This window comes from Pelophylax lessonae (assembly GCF_965119305.1).
Source record: "Pelophylax lessonae genome assembly, chromosome: 3".
NCBI lineage: Eukaryota > Metazoa > Chordata > Amphibia > Anura > Ranidae > Pelophylax > Pelophylax lessonae.
In genome coordinates, this window is record NC_138770.1 from 563773948 (window position 1) to 563796723 (window position 22776).

A 22776-nucleotide genomic window follows, 5' to 3' on the forward strand; every position below is an offset into this window, starting at 1 on the left:
GCCCATAAACACATCCATGCATCGCCAACTGTCCCTCCTTGTCCGGCCTTCACGCTGTGTGGGGAGGTTCTGAGGGTGCTGCCTGGGGAAGCGAGCATAGAAGCCAGACTTCTGTGTTTACAAGTGACAGAAGAGCGGTAACAGTGAATATGGCCAACCCGGGGCCTATATAAAAGGTAGGGGCCTGGAGCTGCAGCTCCAATAGCCCCTACATTAATCTGGCCCTGAGGAGGAGGACGAGGTAGCCAACACTGCTTCTTTTCAAAAATTTTAAATGAGGGTACACTCCAAAAGAGTGAGAAAGAGCAAAAATGGAACAATGGGTGGGTAAGGTCGGTATCCATTGCTATTCTGCATAAGGTACGGAAAAGTCCCGTGGGATCCATGCCTGGTTCATTTTAATGAACGTGAGCTTGTCCACATTGTCTCTGGACAGGCGGCTGCGCTTGTCTGTTATAACGCCCCCAGCCGTGCTAAATACCCGTTCAGATAATACACTGGCTGCAGGGCACGCCAGCACCTCCAAGGCGTAAAGGGCAAGCTCAGGCCATGTGCCCAATTTGGAGACCCAGAAGTTGAAGGGGGCAGACCCGTCATTCACTACATGTAGGCGTGTGCACACATACTGCTCCACCATGTTGGTAAAATGCTGCCTCCTGCTAAGACGTTCCATCTGAGCTGCTGGTGCTGCTGTTTGTTGTGGCGTGCTGACAAAGCTTTTCCACATTTCGGCCATGCTAACCCTGCCTTCTGAGGTGCTGGCGGTGCCCTGGTTGCGTTGGCGACCTCCTCCTCCTCTGCCTTGTGCTTCCACTGTGGCCCCGCTGTCAGATGGGAATGCCAGCAGCATGGCGTCTACCAGCGTGCGCTTGTACTCGCGCATCTTGCGATCGCGCTCCAGTGAGTGAATTAAGGACGGTACGTTGTCCTTGTAACGGGGATCCAGCAGCGTGGCCACCCAGTAATCAGCACAAGTTAGAATGTGGGCAACTCGGCGGTCGTTGTGGAGACACTGCAGCATGTAATCGCTCATGTGTGCCAGGCTGCCCAGAGGCGACGAAAGGCTGTCCTCTGTGGGAGGTGTATCGTCCGTGTCCTCTGTATCCCCCCAGCCACGCACCAGTGATGGCCATGAGCTGGCCTGGGTGCCACCCTGCTGTGAACATGGTTCCATCTCCTCCTCCAGCTCCTCCTCATCCTCCTCATCCTCCAGAACTGTGCCCCTGCTGGACAATTGCGTCCCTGGCGTTTGCGTGTGCAGGAACCCACCCTCGGAGCCCCTTGCGAATGACTGCCCTGAAAGCCTTGGAAATGTTACCTCTTCATCCTCCTCCTCCTCCTCATCCTGTGCCACATCCTCTTCCATCATCGCCCGAATTGTTTTTTCAAGGAGGCATAGAAGTGGGATAGTTAAGCTGAGAACGGCGTCATTGCCACTGGCCATGTTGGTGGAGTACTCAAAACAGCGCAACAAGGCACACAGGTCTCGCATGGAGGCCCAGTTATTGGTGGTGAAGTGGTGCTGTTCCGCAGAGCGACTCACGCGTGCGTGCTGCAGCTGAAACTCCACTATGGCCTGCTGCTGCTCGCACAGTCTTTCCAGCATGTGCAAGGTGGAGTTCCACCTTGTGGGCACGTCACATATGAGGCGGTGAGCGGGAAGGCCGAAGTTACGCTGCAGCGCTGCCAGGCGAGCAGCAGCAGGGTGAGAACGCCGAAAGTGCGCACAAACGGCCCGCACTTTCTGCAGCAGCTCTGACATATCGGGGTAGTTTTTAAGGAACCTCTGCACCACCAAATTCAGCACATGCGCCAGGCAAGGGATGTGCGTCAAACCGGCTAGGCCCAGAGCTGCTATGAGATTTCGCCCGTTATCACACACCACCAGGCCGGGCTTGAGGCTCGCTGGCAGCAACCACTCATTTGTCTGCTGTTCCATGCTCCTCCACAACTCCTGCGCGGTGTGTGGTTTGTCCCCCAAACAGGCAAGTTGTAAAACTGCCTGCTGTCGTTTACCCCTGGCCGTGCTGAAGTTGGTGGTGAAGGTGTTACGCTGTCCGGATGAGGAGGCGGTAGAGGATGAGGAAGCGGAGTAGGAGGAGTTACGAACAGGAGGCAAACTGAAGCGCCCTGCAATCCTCGGTGGTGGAAGGACATGCGCCAAATTGCTATCCGCCTCAGGCCCATCCGCCACTGCATTTACCCAGTGTGCCGTTAGGGAGATATAACGCCCCTGACCGTGCTTACTGGTCCACGTATCCGTAGTTAGGTGGACCTTGGCACAGATGGCGTTGCGCAGTGCACACCTGATATTTTCCCCCACTTGGTTGTGCAGGGAAGGGATGGCTTGCCTGGAAAAGTAGTGGCGGCTGGGCACGACGTACTGTGGGACAGCCACCGACATAAGGTTTTTAAAACTGTGCGTCTCCACCAGACGGAATGACAGCATTTCAAAGGCCAATAATTTTGAAATGCTGGCATTCAGGGCCAGGGATCGCGGGTGGGTAGGGGGGTACTTCCTCTTCCTCTCAAGTGTTTGGGAGATGGAAAGCTGAACGCTTCCACGGGACATTGTGGAGATGGTTGTTGGTGACCCAGGTGGTGGTGTTGCTGACAGATCGTCTGTTTGCGGGGTGGCAGGTGCCGGTATCACTACAGATGTGGCTGGAGCGGCCGAGACTGCAGCAGAAGAGGAAGCAGGATGAGCCAGAGACGTTTCTTGGTTTTGAAGGTGTGTACTCCACTGCAGCTCGTGCTTTGCACTTAGATGCCTGATCATGCAGGTTGTGCTCAGGTTGAGAAGGTTCATGCCTCGCTTCAAGCTCTGATTGCACAGGGTGCAAACCACTCGTGTCCTGTCATCAGCACATTTTCTAAAGAACTTCCACGCTAGAGAACTCCTTTGAGCTGACTTTGGTGCGCTCGTTCCCTTGCTGCGTTGGGCAGTAGCGGGCGTAGTGTCTAGGGCACGGCCGCTCCGCTTCTGCACCCTGCTCCCTCTTCTGCTGTGCTGGTGGCTCTGTGCGACCACCGCCTCTTCCTCCAAACTACTCAGGTCACCTGCATGACGTTCATTCCATGTGGGGTCGAGGACCTCATCGTCCTCCACATCATCTTCCACCCAGTCTTCACCCCTGCCCTCCTTGTCGGTCTCCACAATGCTGAACGCCGCAGCAGTTGGCACCTGCGTTTCGTCATCATCGGAGACGTGCTGCGATGATCCTTGCATGTACTCATCTTGAGAAATAAGTGGTTGGGCATCGCTGCACTCAATCTCTTCCACTTCTGGGGCAGGGCTAGGTGGATGGCCCTGGGAAACCCTGCTGACAGAGTCCTCAAAAAGAATAAGAGACTGCTGTATGGCTTGGGGCTCAGACTGCTGGCCTGATTTGCAAGGGGGTGAGGTGAAAGACGGTTGGACATTGGCTGCAGGTGCCAACTCTGACCTTTCTGCAGTAGACTGGGTGGGAGACAATGTGAAGGAACTGGAGGCACTGTCAGCAGCAAACCAATCTACTATCGCCTCAACTTGTTCTGGCCTCATCACTTCTAGGGGCGTTTGATGCCCTACCAAATACTGATGCAGGTTCTGTCGCCTACTCACACTTGAGGAAGGTGTTTCACTTGTGCGTGTAGCTGGCACAGATCGACCATGTCCTCTCCTTGCAACAGGAGCTCTACCAGCAGCACCACGACCCAGGCCACGGCCCTTATTTGACGGTCTCCTCATATTTCTGTAATTTAAGATCTTGCCCTAGAAAGGTTTTTATTGAATAGCGGAATAGAAAATATGATCCAAAAAAAGTGTATGTATATCACACGTACACAACCACACTAGGCCCCAATTACTATTGTTTGTACCCCTAAAAGGCTAGATGAGGAGTAGGGGGAGTATGGAACAGGCAGCACCCTCAAACCTTCAGAAGTATGAGATGAACCCCAACAACTTGGAAAGGTGGATCTCTCTCACACGTACCGACACAGACTATCCCGCAATTCAATTGATCCTCAAAGGTTTTTATTGAATAGCGGAATAGGAAATATGATCAAAAAAAGTGTATGTATCTCGCACGTACACAACCACACTAGGCCCCAATTACTATTGTTTGTACCCCTAAAAGGCTAGATGAGGAGTAGGGGGAGTATGGAACAGGCAGCACCCTCAAACCTTCAGAAGTATGAGATGAACCCCAACAACTTGGAAAGGTGGATCTCTCTCACACGTACCGACACAGACTACCCCGCAATTCAATTGATCCTCAAAGGTTTTTATTGAATAGCGGAATAGGAAATATGATCAAAAAAAGTGTATGTATCTCGCACGTACACAACCACACTAGGCCCCAATTACTATTGTTTGTACCCCTAAAAGGCTAGATGAGGAGTAGGGGGAGTATGGAACAGGCAGCACCCTCAAACCTTCAGAAGTATGAGATGAACCCCAACAACTTGGAAAGGTGGATCTCTCTCACACGTACCGACACAGACTATCCCGCAATTCAATTGATCCTCAAAGGTTTTTATTGAATAGCGGAATAGGAAATATGATCAAAAAAAGTGTATGTATCTCGCACGTACACAACCACACTAGGCCCCAATTACTATTGTTTGTACCCCTAAAAGGCTAGATGAGGAGTAGGGGGGGTATGGAACAGGCAGCACCCTCAAACCTTCAGAAGTATGAGATGAACCCCAACAACTTGGAAAGGTGGATCTCTCTCACACGTACCAACACAGACTATCCCCCAATTTAACTGATCCCCAAAGGTTTTTGATTAAATAGCGGAATAGAAAATATGATCCAAAAAAAGTGTATGTATATCACACGTACACAACCACACTAGGCCCCAATTACTATTGTTTGTACCCCTAAAAGGCTAGATGAGGAGTAGGGGGAGTATGGAACAGGCAGCACCCTCAAACCTTCAGAAGTATGAGATGAACCCCAACAACTTGGAAAGGTGGATCTCTCTCACACGTACCGACACAGACTATCCCGCAATTCAATTGATCCTCAAAGGTTTTTATTGAATAGCGGAATAGGAAATATGATCAAAAAAAGTGTATGTATCTCGCACGTACACAACCACACTAGGCCCCAATTACTATTGTTTGTACCCCTAAAAGGCTAGATGAGGAGTAGGGGGAGTATGGAACAGGCAGCACCCTCAAACCTTCAGAAGTATGAGATGAACCCCAACAACTTGGAAAGGTGGATCTCTCTCACACGTACCGACACAGACTATCCCGCAATTCAATTGATCCTCAAAGGTTTTTATTGAATAGCGGAATAGGAAATATGATCAAAAAAAGTGTATGTATCTCGCACGTACACAACCACACTAGGCCCCAATTACTATTGTTTGTACCCCTAAAAGGCTAGATGAGGAGTAGGGGGGGTATGGAACAGGCAGCACCCTCAAACCTTCAGAAGTATGAGATGAACCCCAACAACTTGGAAAGGTGGATCTCTCTCACACGTACCAACACAGACTATCCCCCAATTTAACTGATCCCCAAAGGTTTTTGATTAAATAGCGGAATAGAAAATATGATCCAAAAAAAGTGTATGTATATCACACGTACACAACCACACTAGGCCCCAATTACTATTGTTTGTACCCCTAAAAGGCTAGATGAGGAGTAGGGGGAGTATGGAACAGGCAGCACCCTCAAACCTTCAGAAGTATGAGATGAACCCCAACAACTTGGAAAGGTGGATCTCTCTCACACGTACCGACACAGACTATCCCGCAATTCAATTGATCCTCAAAGGTTTTTATTGAATAGCGGAATAGGAAATATGATCAAAAAAAGTGTATGTATCTCGCACGTACACAACCACACTAGGCCCCAATTACTATTGTTTGTACCCCTAAAAGGCTAGATGAGGAGTAGGGGGAGTATGGAACAGGCAGCACCCTCAAACCTTCAGAAGTATGAGATGAACCCCAACAACTTGGAAAGGTGGATCTCTCTCACACGTACCGACACAGACTATCCCGCAATTCAATTGATCCTCAAAGGTTTTTATTGAATAGCGGAATAGGAAATATGATCAAAAAAAGTGTATGTATCTCGCACGTACACAACCACACTAGGCCCCAATTACTATTGTTTGTACCCCTAAAAGGCTAGATGAGGAGTAGGGGGAGTATGGAACAGGCAGCACCCTCAAACCTTCAGAAGTATGAGATGAACCCCAACAACTTGGAAAGGTGGATCTCTCTCACACGTACCGACACAGACTATCCCGCAATTCAATTGATCCTCAAAGGTTTTTATTGAATAGCGGAATAGGAAATATGATCAAAAAAAGTGTATGTATCTCGCACGTACACAACCACACTAGGCCCCAATTACTATTGTTTGTACCCCTAAAAGGCTAGATGAGGAGTAGGGGGAGTATGGAACAGGCAGCACCCTCAAACCTTCAGAAGTATGAGATGAACCCCAACAACTTGGAAAGGTGGATCTCTCTCACACGTACCAACACAGACTATCCCCCAATTTAACTGATCCCCAAAGGTTTTTGATTAAATAGCGGAATAGAAAATATGATCCCAAAAAAGTGTATGTATATCACACGTACACAACCACACTAGGCCCCAATTACTATTGTTTGTACCCCTAAAAGGCTAGGAGTAGGGGGAGTATGGAACAGGCAGCACCCTCAAACCTTCAGAAGTATGAGATGAACCCCAACAACTTGGAAAGGTGGATCTCTCTCACACGTACCAACACAGACTATCCCCCAATTTAACTGATCCCCAAAGGTTTTTGATTAAATAGCGGAATAGAAAATATGATCCCAAAAAAGTGTATGTATATCACACGTACACAACCACACTAGGCCCCAATTACTATTGTTTGTACCCCTAAAAGGCTAGGAGTAGGGGGAGTATGGAACAGGCAGCACCCTCAAACCTTCAGAAGTATGAGATGAACCCCAACAACTTGGAAAGGTGGATCTCTCTCACACGTACCAACACAGACTATCCCCCAATTTAACTGATCCCCAAAGGTTTTTGATTAAATAGCGGAATAGAAAATATGATCCCAAAAAAGTGTATGTATATCACACGTACACAACCACACTAGGCCCCAATTACTATTGTTTGTACCCCTAAAAGGCTAGGAGTAGGGGGAGTATGGAACAGGCAGCACCCTCAAACCTTCAGAAGTATGAGATGAACCCCAACAACTTGGAAAGGTGGATCTCTCTCACACGTACCAACACAGACTATCCCCCAATTTAACTGATCCCCAAAGGTTTTTGATTAAATAGCGGAATAGAAAATATGATCCCAAAAAAGTGTATGTATATCACACGTACACAACCACACTAGGCCCCAATTACTATTGTTTGTACCCCTAAAAGGCTAGGAGTAGGGGGAGTATGGAACAGGCAGCACCCTCAAACCTTCAGAAGTATGAGATGAACCCCAACAACTTGGAAAGGTGGATCTCTCTCACACGTACCAACACAGACTATCCCCCAATTTAACTGATCCCCAAAGGTTTTTGATTAAATAGCGGAATAGAAAATATGATCCCAAAAAAGTGTATGTATATCACACGTACACAACCACACTAGGCCCCAATTACTATTGTTTGTACCCCTAAAAGGCTAGGAGTAGAGGGAGTATGGAACAGGCAGCACCCTCAAACCTTCAGAAGTATGAGATGAACCCCAACAACTTGGAAAGGTGGATCTCTCTCACACGTACCAACACAGACTATCCCCCAATTTAACTGATCCCCAAAGGTTTTTGATTAAATAGCGGAATAGAAAATATGATCCCAAAAAAGTGTATGTATATCACACGTACACAACCACACTAGGCCCCAATTACTATTGTTTGTACCCCTAAAAGGCTAGGAGTAGGGGGAGTATGGAACAGGCAGCACCCTCAAACCTTCAGAAGTATGAGATGAACCCCAACAACTTGGAAAGGTGGATCTCTCTCACACGTACCAACACAGACTATCCCCCAATTTAACTGATCCCCAAAGGTTTTTGATTAAATAGCGGAATAGAAAATATGATCCCAAAAAAGTGTATGTATATCACACGTACACAACCACACTAGGCCCCAATTACTATTGTTTGTACCCCTAAAAGGCTAGGAGTAGGGGGAGTATGGAACAGGCAGCACCCTCAAACCTTCAGAAGTATGAGATGAACCCCAACAACTTGGAAAGGTGGATCTCTCTCACACGTACCAACACAGACTATCCCCCAATTTAACTGATCCCCAAAGGTTTTTGATTAAATAGCGGAATAGAAAATATGATCCCAAAAAAGTGTATGTATATCACACGTACACAACCACACTAGGCCCCAATTACTATTGTTTGTACCCCTAAAAGGCTAGGAGTAGGGGGAGTATGGAACAGGCAGCACCCTCAAACCTTCAGAAGTATGAGATGAACCCCAACAACTTGGAAAGGTGGATCTCTCTCACACGTACCAACACAGACTATCCCCCAATTTAACTGATCCCCAAAGGTTTTTGATTAAATAGCGGAATAGAAAATATGATCCCAAAAAAGTGTATGTATATCACACGTACACAACCACACTAGGCCCCAATTACTATTGTTTGTACCCCTAAAAGGCTAGGAGTAGGGGGAGTATGGAACAGGCAGCACCCTCAAACCTTCAGAAGTATGAGATGAACCCCAACAACTTGGAAAGGTGGATCTCTCTCACACGTACCAACACAGACTATCCCCCAATTTAACTGATCCCCAAAGGTTTTTGATTAAATAGCGGAATAGAAAATATGATCCCAAAAAAGTGTATGTATATCACACGTACACAACCACACTAGGCCCCAATTACTATTGTTTGTACCCCTAAAAGGCTAGATGAGGAGTAGGGGGAGTATGGAACAGGCAGCACCCTCAAACCTTCAGAAGTATGAGATTGTGTTCACTGTACCCCACAAAGATTGAGTTCACTGCACCCCACAATGATTGTGTTCACTGCACCCCACAAAGATTGTGTTCACTGCACCTCACAAAGATTGTGTTCACTGTACCCCCCAAAGATTGTGTTCACTGCACCCCACAAAGATTCTGTTCACTGTACCCCACAAAGATTGTGTTCACTGCACCCCAAAAAGATTGTGTTCACTGCACCCCAAAAAGGATGTTGTTCACTGCACCCCAAAAAGGATGTTGTTCACTCCACCCCAAAAAGATTGTGTTCACTGCACCCCACAAAGATTGTGTTCACTGCACCCCAAAAAGATTGTGTTCACTGCACCCCAAAAATGATTTTGTTCACTGCACCCCAAAAAGGATTTTGTTCACTGCACCCCAAAAAGGATGTTGTTCACTCCACCCCAAAAAGATTGTGTTCACTGCACCCCAAAAAGATTGTGTTCACTGCACCCCACAAAGGATTTTGTTCACTGCACCCCAAAAAGATTGTGTTCACTGCACCCCAAAAAGGATGTTGTTCACTGCACCCCAAAAAGGATTTTGTTCACTGCACCCCAAAAAGATTGTGTTCACTGCACCCCACAAAGGATTTTGTTCACTGCACCCCACAAAGATTGTGTTCACTGCACACCAAAAAGGATTGTGTTCACTGCACCCCAAAAAGATTTTGTTCACTGCAGCCCAAAAAGATTGTGTTCACTGCAGCCCAAAAAGATTGTGTTCACTGCAGCCCAAAAAGATTGTGTTCACTGCAGCCCAAAAAGATTGTGTTCACTGCAGCCCAAAAAGATTGTGTTCACTGCAGCCCAAAAAGATTGTGTTCACTGCAGCTCTCACACAGAAAAATGGATGTGGATCACTGACACCTGCCTATCTCCAATCCCACACCACACAGCAATATCGATTGTAGTTTGTAGAACACAGTTTCCCTAAAATTCAGCAGACTCTGTCCCTAACAGGATTGAGAAGAGATCGTAGATCAGGATTGAGTGCAGACCCCACCCCCCACACAGCAATATCGATTGTAGTTTGTAGAAGACACTGACCCTATAATTCAGCAGACTCTATCCCTAAAATGCCTACAACTCGCCCTGCCTAAACACTCCGACCTGTCCCTCAATTCTATCCGGACACAAATGGTTTTTTCCTGCCTATCTTTCCCTAATCAGCAGCCAGCACGTTGATGTGTGCTCTGTCCCTGAATCTAAGCAGCATAATGACGCCGCTGCGGCTGCCTCGAACTTATAAAGACTTGGTCACATGCTTCAGACGGCCAATCACAGCTACTGAGACATTTGCAGGCATGGCTGGGATGGCTTAAGGCACACCAGTTAAACGATTGTTGATTGGCTGTTGAAAGCCCGCCATGAAAAGAGCGCCAAAGCATGCAAAACCCGGAAATAAAACGACCGAACACGGATTTTTACCCGAACATACAGTAAAGTGTCCGTGTCCGTGTTCGGGTACAAAAAATCCAATTATTCGGTACGAACACGAATAATACAGTCCGTGTTCGCTCAACACTACTGATGACATCTTTCTGGTTCGCTTGTTGGTTTTCCAGTGCATCCTGGGATATCTCATCTCTGCAATACCTCCAAAACAAAGCGAAGCTAAAGCTGAATAAAAGCCTCTCAAAAGCTGCAGGTGCTGTTAGCGAGCTTTATCATAGACTTTTATGGAGGCTTTGGAGAACCTTTTGAAGCACCAAGAAAGCGACATGAGGTGTTATTTTTGAAGAAAAGCAAACACAACATGTAAACAGGATTGTAAGCTTGCCATTTTATTTAGTGACAGTCGCTTTAATTGGTATTCAGAGTGCTTTAAAAAAGCATGTCCAGTGCCACATTTTGAAGCAAGTGTAAACAAACCCTTAATACAAATGCAATGGTCACCATCCCATGGGTATCCATGGCAGTAGTATAAAAACTCCAATATGACATGATGATGACGTCTTGAGCCTAGCCTGACTCTTTTTCAAGCCTGGCGAACATGTGTTCTCCAGGCTTGAGAAAAAGGCCGGATTAGGCTTGAAACATTGCCATTATCTTGGAGCTCTGTGCAGCTATTTTGATAAATCTAAAAAAATAAGAGCTATTTCTCTAATCGTCTTCCAGGGCAGCATCTGAGAGAGAGACTTCTCCCACCTGAAACAGGAAACACAATAGTCCACCATTATAAAAATGTCAGTCACACCTGTGTGCCTCAGTTTGATTGTGTTTCCTCGGGATCCACAAGAGCTGTGTTAATTGCAGGGGACTCCCTGGCCAGCCTACCATCCAGCTCAGTGGGCTTTGGGTTGTGCAGGTCAGGGGCAGCAACTCGGGGCAAACTGGCCCCCCGCCTGAGGTTTTACAACCATCCCCCCAGCTTCACTAAATGTTAATGGCATTCCCCCAAAAGACCATTGCACCTGGAGTCAAGCCAGCTGGCATCCTAAGGGCTCCGGCTGACCACCATCTGCCCCTCCGGCCGACAGCCCCATCACAGAACAGCCAGTCCACGCTACCATAGGAGCAAGATGGCAGCGGGTGGCGTCATTTCTGGAGCCCTGTGGCACTTGCGGTGACGCACTTTTGGTCCGCAGCCATCTTGGTGAAGACGGAGGCCCTGGAGCTGGACGACAGTGCGGGGCACTTCCGCTTTTGTCATTTCCGGGCAGGGGCACGATTTTTAAGAAAACAAGTAAGCAAAAAGAAAAAGGAAAAAACAGGGGAAAAAGGCAGGTTGGCGCTTTTCCCTAAAGCAACACACCAGGAAAGCAGATGGCAGTGCAGGTACGTCCAGCAACCTACATGGAGTCAGCTGGGGGTGGGGCAGAAGCTGCAACAGGAAGCAGTTAAAATGCCCCTATGCAGAGTTTTTTTTCTGAGGCTGACCATGTCGGATGCTTCTCCACCCTACCTTGCAAATCCTGCTTGTCAGGACAGCTCCAAGGTAAACCAGAGCACTCTGAAGTGTCATCTGTCTTTACCTCACTACAAACTGTTACTAATGTTTATGTATGGCAACTGCCTGCCTTACTGGGTCTGGGTCCTTTGTGCTTATTTACTGACAAAGACCCCAGAAGAGAGAAGGGCAAAAACAAGTAGCAAGGCATGCGCCTCTTGCGGTCACAGGTTTCCTCCAGAATGGAAAAAAACATTTTGCCAAAATTGCATCAACAAAATGGTGGCCAAGGAATCATAGGGGTTCCTTAAAGACATGCTCAACTCTTTTAAAAAGGATATAAAAAGCAAGATTGGGCCACTGCATTCGGCTATAGAAAAGTTGGAGGTTCCAGCCACACCAGTACCACGTCCTCCAGTAAGCCATCCATCCCCTCGTGCAGCGGGGAAGAGGTGGACCTAGCAGAGCAGTAAAAAACATTCAGATAGCTCAGAATCCAAAGATGGCCTATGCTTGGACTCAGATGATGAAGACACGGACAGTTTGCTGGGAGCCATAGCATATACACTGGGCATCAAAGAGCAAAAAGTCGCAGAGCTTTCCCTACAAGATAAGATGTACAAAGGCTTGCAGCCGAAAAAACCAAGAACGTTTCCAGTACATGAGATTCGGAAAAGTTTAGTCAAGAAAGAATGGGAAGAACCAGAAAAGAAGCTCCTCACACCAGCTGCGATTAAGCACAGATATCCTTTCGCAGAGGTTACAAAATCCTGGGCAAAATGCCCTAAAGTAGATGCCTCCCTCGCCAGAGTCGCAAACAAGTCCGACTTAGCCTTTGACGACTTAGGGACCCTCAGAGATCCCATTGATAAGAAGATAGAGGCATTGGTAAAGAGAGCTTGGGAAGCTGAAGCAGCGAATCTAAATTCCGGCCATAGCCTTCACTTGCACGGCTAGGACCTTGCTAGTCTGGCTGACTAAGCTCCAAGAGCTGCTAGAAGAAGAAACCCTAAAAGAAGAGTTAATAAGGACCATACCAACATGAACCAGAGCAGCAGAATTCCTAGCAGATGCTTCGGCTGAAGCTGTGAGGATATCGGCCAGAACCACTGGCCTAACTTAATTCGACCAGGAGAGCACTGTGGCTGAAGTCGTGGGGAGGAGACATCGCTTCCAAAAATAGATTTGAGGTTGAGAAAATCACGGAAAGGATAGTATCTCTGATAGAAGCCAAATTCATTAACCACCATTGGGACTAATGATGTCCTCCATTACGGCCATCACATGGGGACAGCTCCATATGAGGCCTCTACAAAATCACATCCTAGCCCGATGGGATGGCAACCCATCATCCCTAGAGACTAATATTTTGGTTCCTCGTTCAATTAGAAGAGCGCTCTAATGGTGGCTCAACTCAATAATTGACCTCAAGGGAGGCAGGTGGACGCAGTCTGATCCGGTGTGGATCACTATGGACGCCAGCACTCTGGGATGGGGAGCGCATATGGTGGATAGTTGCGTACAAAGAAAATGGAACCCCGATTGGTCCAAAGCATCCTTAAACATGGGGAAATGAAAAGCCGTAGAGGAGGCGCTAAGAGCATTCCAATCGGCCATTCAGGACAAAGATGTCCTGGTTTCTGTCAGACAACACCACAACGGTGGCATAATTGAACAGACAAGAGGAAACAAAATCGACTCATCTAATGAGTCTGACACTTCTCTCAGCCCAAGACAGTGTCGTTTCTGTCAGATTCATCTCCGCCATACATCTGAAAGGAACCGACAACACGCTAGCAGACTTCTTAATTCGAAAAGCCATAAAACGTACAGAATGGTCCTTAAATCAAGCAACCTTCTCATGGATCACTCAAACCTGGGCGGTACCCGAGGTGGATATGTTTGCGTCAAAAATAAATATGAAACTCTCAAAATACTTCTCCCCGAACCCCACAAATGGAAACATCGGTGTAGATGCATTCAATCAAAATTGGGCATACCACCTGTGTTATGCATTCCCTCCAACTGCCCTAATACCAAAGGTAGTACAAAAGATCAAGGAAGAAAGGGCAATAGTGATACTTATTGCACCTCATTGGCCCCAGAGACCATGGTTCAGTCACTTGAAGAATCTCAGTGTTCGATCATATCTGACGCTTCTATACATGGCGGACCTCCTAACGCAGGGGCCAGTCAACCACCCGAACCACAAGGTCAGGAAGCTCTTGGCCTGGTTCCTGAAAGGGTGAGGGTACAGAGGAAGGGTCTGTCGGACAAGGTGATAGAAACCATTTTAGCCAGCAGAAAACCTGTAACCAGAGCCATCTACAAGAAAGTGAGAAAAAAGTTGTCTTCTGGTACGGGAGCAAAGAAGACCCTGACAAGAGAACTATTCCAGCAATCTTAGATTTCTTACAGAAAGGAGTGGACAAGAGCATTTCCCATAACACTTTGAAGGTCCAAGTGGTGTCCCTGTCTTCCTCCCTAGATATCAGGCTGGCAGAAGACCCCCCTCATAAGAAGATTCCTTCTATCGTTAAAGAGAGCCAGACCCACGAAGTTCACCAGAACCCCGAAATGTGACCTCTCCACGGTACTTAAAGGATTCCTCTATACACCCTTTGAACCATTGGAAGATTGCTCAGATAAATACCTTACACTAAAAACAGTACTCCTAGTGGCACTTGTGTCAGTGAGGAGAGTCAGCAAAATGCAGGCTCTATCTATGATAGAACCTTATTGTCTGATTCAGACGGATAAAATTATCCTCACCCCAGACCCAGCTTTTTCTACCTAAAGTCTCTTCAACGTTCCACAGAACATAGGATGTGGTTATCCCCTCCCTTCCAGGTTGGATGGATAGCAAGAAAAGAGATACATACAACAAGGTAGATGTAAGGAAAATTCTAATAGCTTACCTTGAGAGTACTAAGGATTGGTGAAAAACAGCCACACTATTCATTCTCCACGCAGGAGTCAACAAAGGGAAACAGGCCTCGAAAAGTACCATAGCCAGAAGCCAGATGGATAAAGCTTGCTATTCAGACAGCCTACCAAGCACAAAACCTCGTCCCATGAGCGGAGTCAAAGCCCACTCGACAAGATCTTGGACATCCTCAAGCACAGAATGGGCCGGGGCAACACCGGAGAATATTTGCAGGGTAGCGACATGGTTGAGCTTCAATACCTTTGCAAGGCATTACCGCATCGACCAGCTGTCCATTCAGAACCAGACATTTGGTCGCAAGGTGCTCCAGACTTTATCCCTTTCCTAGTAAGTATTGCTTGATACATCCTCTCAGATGCTGCCCTGGAAGATGATTAAAGAAAACAGTTAGGTATCTGGTAACTATTTTTCTAAGAAGTCTTCTAGGGCAGCACTCGTTCCCGCCCTAAACAACAATACAAAAGGGTTTTGCAGATTCAAAAGCTTACTTGAGGGTTCCTTCGGTGCTTTAATATTACTGAGGCACACTGGTGTGACTGACATTTTTATAATAGTGGACTATTGTGTTTCCTGTTTCAGGTGGGAGGAGCCTATCTCTCAGATGCTGCCCTGGAAGACCATGGCGCTTTTCCACTGCATGGAACCGAACGGTTCGGCTCGCTTTTATGCTTTTCCACAGCTGTTACCGCATGGTATAGTGTAGGAAAGGTTCGGTACGGTACGGCGGCGCTTTTCCACTGCATGGAATCAAACGGTACGGCTCTCAAAAACAGTACCTACTCGATTGTGGTTCCAAGAGGTACCATACCCGGTACCATATCCCACAATCCTTTGCATGCAGTCACTACTAGCCACTGATTGGTCAGAGAATCCCACCCACCCCGTTGTTATCCCACCCACTTAACTTTAGTACTACTTTAGTGGAAAAGCAAACCATACTGTACCGAACCGTTCCAACACCGTACCATGCGGTACCAGCAGTGGAAAAGCAAACCGGGCCGAGTAGAGCCTAGCCGGTACTTGCAGTGGAAAAGTGCCATTAGTTACCAGGTACTTAAAGTTTTTTTTGCACAACCTTTATTTGGAAGCCCTTGGTACATTTTAAGCTTAATGTCATGACTTGGAGCTTACACAGAGCTAATTTTTTGCTCCTGGTGACCAAATGGAATGGCACAGGTTTAATGGGAAGGTTAATATGTGCTGAGGGCAGGGCTGTCATTAATGTGACTCTGTTGCATTGCCCTGCATGGGCAAAGCACAAGCTAATTTTAAGTATTCTTCTTTCATGTTTTTTTCTTTGCTAATACTATTTTGAAACTTTTCTATAGATCTCATCTTAAGTATGTGAAACTGAAAAATTCTTTGAAGGACGTTTGTGAAAGGGAGAGAAAAGCTCGTCTTCGAAACAAAGCGTTCTTGCAGGAATTTGCTGCTATTGAAAATCGTTTAAGTGCTCTAATCTCCAATTCCAAGACATCTCACGATACTAAGGTAATATAAAAGAAAGATGAACCTTTAAATCACCCCTGTTCCCCAAAACAAAACTATTGGGTCAGTTCACTAAAGCATTATTCAAAGTTTCTTTTCACCATTGTGAGTTACTGTATGTGCTAAATGTTAGGATGGAAAACAAAGTTTTATTGCACTTGAGGCTTTATTGCACAGATCATCTGCCACATTCATGTTATTGAGTTTAATTTTCCATTTAAAACTCAATTTATAAAGTGAATGCATGCATTTTTACTGCTAAGTTTTGCTTGTGTTTACCGATGATAAGTGTCAGTGTAAAGAAATTGAAAAAAATACTAATTCGTGAGAAAAAAAATAAATATATACAGTATCTCACAAAAGTGAATACACCCCTCACATTTTTGTACATATTTTATTATATCTTTTCATGTGACAACACTGCCCAACTCTGAAGCCGCCCCCTGCATCGCGACTTTAGCATGGCTTGCAAACGACTTCTTTAATAGAAGTCAATGCAAGCCGCTCCGAAGTCGCCCCCAAGTAGTGCAGGAACCCTTTTCTAAGTCGGAGCGACTTGAGGTGCTCTGATTAGAACTGTTCCATTGCACTGAATGGAGCGCTACTTGTTAGGCGACTAAGGCGCCTGACAAGTCCCCCCAGTGTGAACTGGCTCTGAGTGTGATAACACCAAATTTAAAACGCCTGCTCCTCATTCACACCTTGTAACACTAACGAGTCACATGACACCAGAGAGGGAAATTGGCAATTTGACAATTTTCATTTAGGGGTGTACACACTTTTGTTGCCAGCGGTTTAGACATTAATGGCTGTGTGTTGAGTTATTTTGAGGGGACAGAAAATTTGCACTGTTATACAAGCTGTACACTCACTACTTTACTTTGTAGCAAAGTGTAATTTCTTCAGTGTTGTCACATGAAAAGATATACTAAAATATTTACAAAAATGTGAGGGGAGTACTCACTTTTGTGAGATACTGTGTGTGTGCGTGCATATATATATATATATATATATATATATATATATATATATATATATATATATTATGTGTATATATATATATACATATATCTATAATGATAATATTTTAATCTCTTTGGAGGAGAGCTGGTCATATGAGGTCACATGATTGGGGCCTCCTCCCAGCCTCTTTTTTTGTCTTTCCCCTACACTCATTGTTATTGCACTGCTCTGGTTCCAGAGTCTGAACTTTTGTTCTGTATAAATGTGCGTTTATTGTGATTTTTTTTTTTCCAAGCTGCAGCAGTGTGGCTTTACTGCTGCTTTTTTAATGAGCCCCTATATAGTTAAATTCTCTCAGTGCTGGAGGGATATAGAGGCAGAAGGTTCCATCATATTGGTGATATCAGGGTGGGTGTTTTCGGGCATGCACAGCATTACAGTGCATAAAAATTCACTAGTCTTTACATCATAATATTGTGTTAGAAGGATATGCAGTCATTAGGGACTGTGTGCTTTAAATTCTATTAGTGATATGAATCGGTGTACAGTATATTACACTATCAAAACAATGCAGAGATCAGAAAGTTTATTAAAATCTCTGATGCGCCTAAGACACAATCCACTGTAAAGGAATCACCACCATGACCCTTTCCTCCAGGGGGCACATCTAACAGTGCCACATGTTCACTGGTTTAAAGTTGAATTCCTGGCACGGAAAGCAGATTGAGTAGAGAAGTGTGAAGAACTCTGCTGGTGCCTAATGGCACTTTTCCACTGCAAGTACCGGCTCGGCTCTACTCGGCCCTGCTTGGCCCAGTTTGCTTTTCCACTGCTGGTACCGCATGGTACAGTGTTGGAACGGTTCTGTACGGTACGGTATAGGTTTGCTTTTCCACTAAAGTAGTACTAAAGTTAAGTGGGTGGGATAACAACGGGGTGGGTGGGATTCTCTGACCAATCAGTGGCTAGTAGTGACTGCATGCAAAGGATTGTGGGATATGGTACCGGTATGGTACCTGTTGGAACCACAATCGAGTAGGTACTGTTTTTGAGAGCCATACCGTTTGGTTCCATGCAGTGGAAAAGCGCCGCCGTACCGTACCGAACCGTTCCTACACTACACCATGCGGTACCAGCAGTGGAAAAGCACAAAAGCAAGCTGAATCGTTCGGTTCCATGCAGTGGAAAAGCGCCATAATAGACCAACCGGCAAGCTGGAAGTGGGTTTAAAATCACTGTCCTTGACCTGTCTTTGCTGAAGTGGAAGTTGAGGGTCTTGTTGTTATGTCTGGCAGGGGTGCCTGGGTTACAACAGTGGTACTGCAAAATTAAAAATCCATGGCAGGTTAAAAAAAAAAATCTCATATAGGTATTTTACAGTTTATTTAGCCACTTCCCTGAAATCATGTTTCAAACTGAATTGTAAACATGAAGGGAAGTTACGTGATCCAGTTTCTTTTCTACTTATTCATATCTAATTTGTTTTTCATGGCCTTAGAGGAACAAGCATTGCTCCTCAAGGTGTCTCTTTAATGGTTGGTTCATGATCTCCTGGTTTATATGGTAGAGGTGATACTCCATATTAGACATATCAGAGAGATTGTTGGATATGCTGACCTCTCAAGGGCTCAATGACGATATACTTTTGATGGTACAATCCCAGTTCTATTGGCGTTTTTGTGCAACTTTCATAGTTGGCGCAAAACATCAAGAGCTCCAAAACAGCCATGGGCTCTACAGCGTGAATGGCCCCTGACAACATCCTTTAATGAAGAAACATTTAGCTGGGATCATATGACTCTGATGTCCCCACATTCCATTTTAACCCTTCAGCACATGTATATTTAGGTGGGGTTTTTGTGCATATTTTACAGGAGCTACTTTGCCTGGTTTTATTTCAATAAATCTGGAGCCTTCCCCTTCTTACAGATGTTTATTGAAGGGATGTTGGAAAATTGAATGTGCTGAATGGGTGTTTGACAGGCATCTTCTCCTATCTTTTATGGTGATGATTCCTCCCTTACCCTGAAGTCCGACTAACTGATAACTTCTTATGCTGAAGCATATTTTAATAGTTTGGAACATGTTGGAGTTTAATTTTTGATATATTGCAAGACTTTATTGATTGTTGATTTGGGACACTATTCACTGGATTGGTGTGATTTAAGTGGATGTAAACCAGATTCATTAAATTTGACCTGGGCACATATATCGGTGGCGTTTACTTATCTCTCTCCAATGCACTAAGTCCTGTGATTTTCTGCTGCTCAGTTCTTCTGTTAGCATGATAACTTCTGACAAATTCTCAGACACAAGGGATAAAAGCAGCTGAAAATTTGTGTCGGGGTGGGTACTATAAATAGATTAGCAGAGCGCTGGTCTATTCACAGCACAGCTCTGCAAGTATCTTTGTTCTTTTGCCTATGTGGAGGGAGGGATGTGTGCCTTTCCTGAAATCAGCTGTCACACAGTGTATGCTAGGACTCCACTCCCACAGCTGAAACAGGGAGAAGAAATTCTAACACGATGTTCACTTTCTAAAGAATATAGCAAGCTGAAGACAGCAGATATACATGTAAAACATATGTAGGGAGATTTGTTTCATCCCTGTGTATCATCTGAGGCTGTTCACTTCACTGGGTATATGTGAGGGTTTACAGCCACTTGAAGTCATAGAAGTGCATCTTATGTTCTTTCAATTATACATGTTGTGACAGTGCTAGGCCCAGCCATGGTTTAAATCAGGGCTTGACAAATTTGCTTTGAATCTAGGAGCCAGCTAAAAAAAGTTAGAAGCCAGGAGCAAGGCAAGCAGTTTGCGCGCCCTTACCCCCCTAGCCCTAATTTACAGGGAACCGGGATTAAAGACTGGCCAGAAAGAATGACAATAAAAACCTGTTATAGGGGAAAACTCATTATTATGCCAGTTGCCCTCTCATCAATTTTCACAACCCCCCCTCCACACACACACACACACTGCTGTCACCGCTTCACAAATCCCCCCCCCCCCCACTCTTCACAAATTCCCCCCTTCGCAAATCCCCCCCCCCCTGCAAATTCCGACCCCACTATGGACTTGCTCGGTGTCCATGGCTCGCTCACCTCCCCTCCTAGGGCATGGTAGTAGGCTGGCTGTGACCTTCTGCCTCCAACCAGATCTGCTCCAACACAGCCTGGGCACCCCAAGATGGACTGACATCACACACACCCCAAACTCCTGTCCTGATCGCTGACCCGGATCAGATCCCCAATGGATGACAGGTGCGGGTGTCCAGGCACTACCTCCAAGGAGAGTGGAGGGAGGTCAGATATCACACTCTTCTCTTATCACTCCAGAGCAGCTCTGGTGGAGTTGGGAGCCAGTAGTCAGGCTCATCCTTCCATCCCCGTGTCTGCCATAATGTCTCATCTCTTTCACCCCCCCAGAGCGGTGCTCAGAGACTTGCTGATGGAGAGGCAGAAGCTGGAAGCCTTGCGTTCCCGGAGAGCACGGACACTCTGCACACAGCAGACCGGACCCCGGTGTGCCCATATGTGAAGAGGAAAAAAAAAACCATTTAGCTCTGCTGACAAAAGCCCAGGCACCAGGACGCAATTTCTAGTCGCCATTGCGAACTGGTACCTGGAATTTATCGAAGCGTGGTGTAAATGGAGATAAAAAGTACACAGGCTTCTCATGGATGCAGAGTGAGGGAATCCAGAATGTTGGTTCACCTTACTTGCAATGCCGCCACCTGCACCTGAAGCTGATGAACTAATCAGCTTGGGGTGCTGACATTACAAGATCCCTGGACAGGTAAGTGTCCTTATGTTAAAAGCTGCTGACATTTATTATATTTTTTTTAAAGGCTAAAGCTCTTCTTAAAGCTTTAGAAAAAAAAAAACCTGGAAGCTGATTGGTTTCTAGACTGCACCAGATATGGTACTCTCCAGTTTTGGTAAATCAACCCCATTTTGTATACGCAAGTACTTGCCTAAACACACACATGCGTACAGGCATATAACTGCGTCCAGAGTTGAATTCCAGTATACATACATATGTTTACACTTGTACAGCTATTGACTTCTATAGGTGGCTATACGGAGCACCTGTGGGCTCTCCGGTATTGAAATATGCTTGAATTTACACTTTATGGTCAGATATGTCCAGGGGGGTGAGACCTAAAACTTTTGAAGGTGTAGGATGGTCAACTATTTCTCAACAACAGGTATGCACTCCACAGTCATTTACTCAGCCACTTTCTTTGTAGTCGTTAATTAGATTCCCTTCTTGCGGTTAAGAATGTTGCCATGTCAACCGAAGCGGTGTAAAGTCCTGTTTCCTTTGCCAGCTAACAGAGCAAAACCATATGGCAAAGGTAAATGTTAATTTGTAGAACTGAATGTTCATTCTTCACATACAGAAACGTGAGCCTTTTTTTTTTTTTTTAATACTTTTTTTTTTTCATTTATTTTTTTTTTTTTCATGGCTCAAGTGGGGCCTACTTAATAAGACAAAGAGCAATGTGCAAGTTGTTATAAAGTATAGCAGCCGAGCAACAATCACGTTTTATTGTTCAGACCATCTGCGTCGATAAAAAGGCAAATGTTACCGTGCGCTGTATTGTCCGAAGAAAAAAGGACAATGAAAACGGCAATACTTACCGTCTATTATTACTCCTTCCGCTTTTATTTATTAAGCATGACTTTGTTACTTAATTCTCCCACGCTAATCCTATATAAATAATTTTATTTTATTACCTACGTTCCTCCGCGATAATCCTCGATTTATATTATTTATTTTCTTTGACAGGGATCAAATATTTCCCTCAGCCCGGTTAACCATGTTAGCCATGACCTTGCGTGTTTCTGTTATTAATACCCATTACTAAATATCATTACGCAGCGCCGTGAAGCACAGCCGAAAACGGGCCGTTTGATTTGTTTGTTGTGTACTTTATTCCCCCTCTTTTACAAAGGAGAGGAAGCAGATTACATATCTTCGGGCCTGACAGGGAAAATGTCTGACAGAAAACGCTCAAATGTATTCAGCTATGTATCTGTCGTAATGCAGGCCTCTAATCCCTCCTACTATCTCCATATAAATGATGCCGTTCAAGGCCATCGCTTCTTTCTTCACTTAGAGGGAAAGAAAAAAAAAAAAAAAAGAAAAAAAGCCCAGCAAAGCCCTTTCAGATGAAATGTCTAAAAACATGGCGTAATAACTTGGAGCATGCTGGCAAGAGTAGTCACTTGTGACTGCGTGAATCCCCCTCAGCAAGTCAATATTGTAATAAGCAGAACTGGTAACATCTCTCCATTATTCAGAGGAGCCAACAGCGTGCTTGTCCCTTAGGCTGCAGCATTCATTAAGAAAAGCTTACTGGGCTGAAAGGTGGAAACAGATGATAACAGGATATGATTTTCATATTTAATGCATCCCCTTGGAAGAGTGTATGTGTGCTGCAGATTGATAGAAGAATCTACTGCTACTTTACAGAAAGACTTTCTAGTTTGCCCTATAGCTACCGATGGAATCATTCAGCCAAGAAATTACC

At 45.6% G+C, this 22776-nt stretch overlaps 1 protein-coding gene across 2 annotated transcripts in view; it reads left to right on the forward strand.

Moving 5' to 3' along the window:
* Window positions 1-22776, forward strand: part of KIZ (kizuna centrosomal protein) — a 290355-nt gene that overhangs the window by 15695 nt on the left and 251884 nt on the right. For both annotated transcript variants that reach the window (XM_082251350.1, XM_082251351.1), the window contains exon 3: window positions 16117-16279. In XM_082251350.1, the coding sequence (XP_082107476.1) occupies window positions 16117-16279 (163 nt within the window). The remainder of the gene's footprint in view (window positions 1-16116; window positions 16280-22776) is intronic.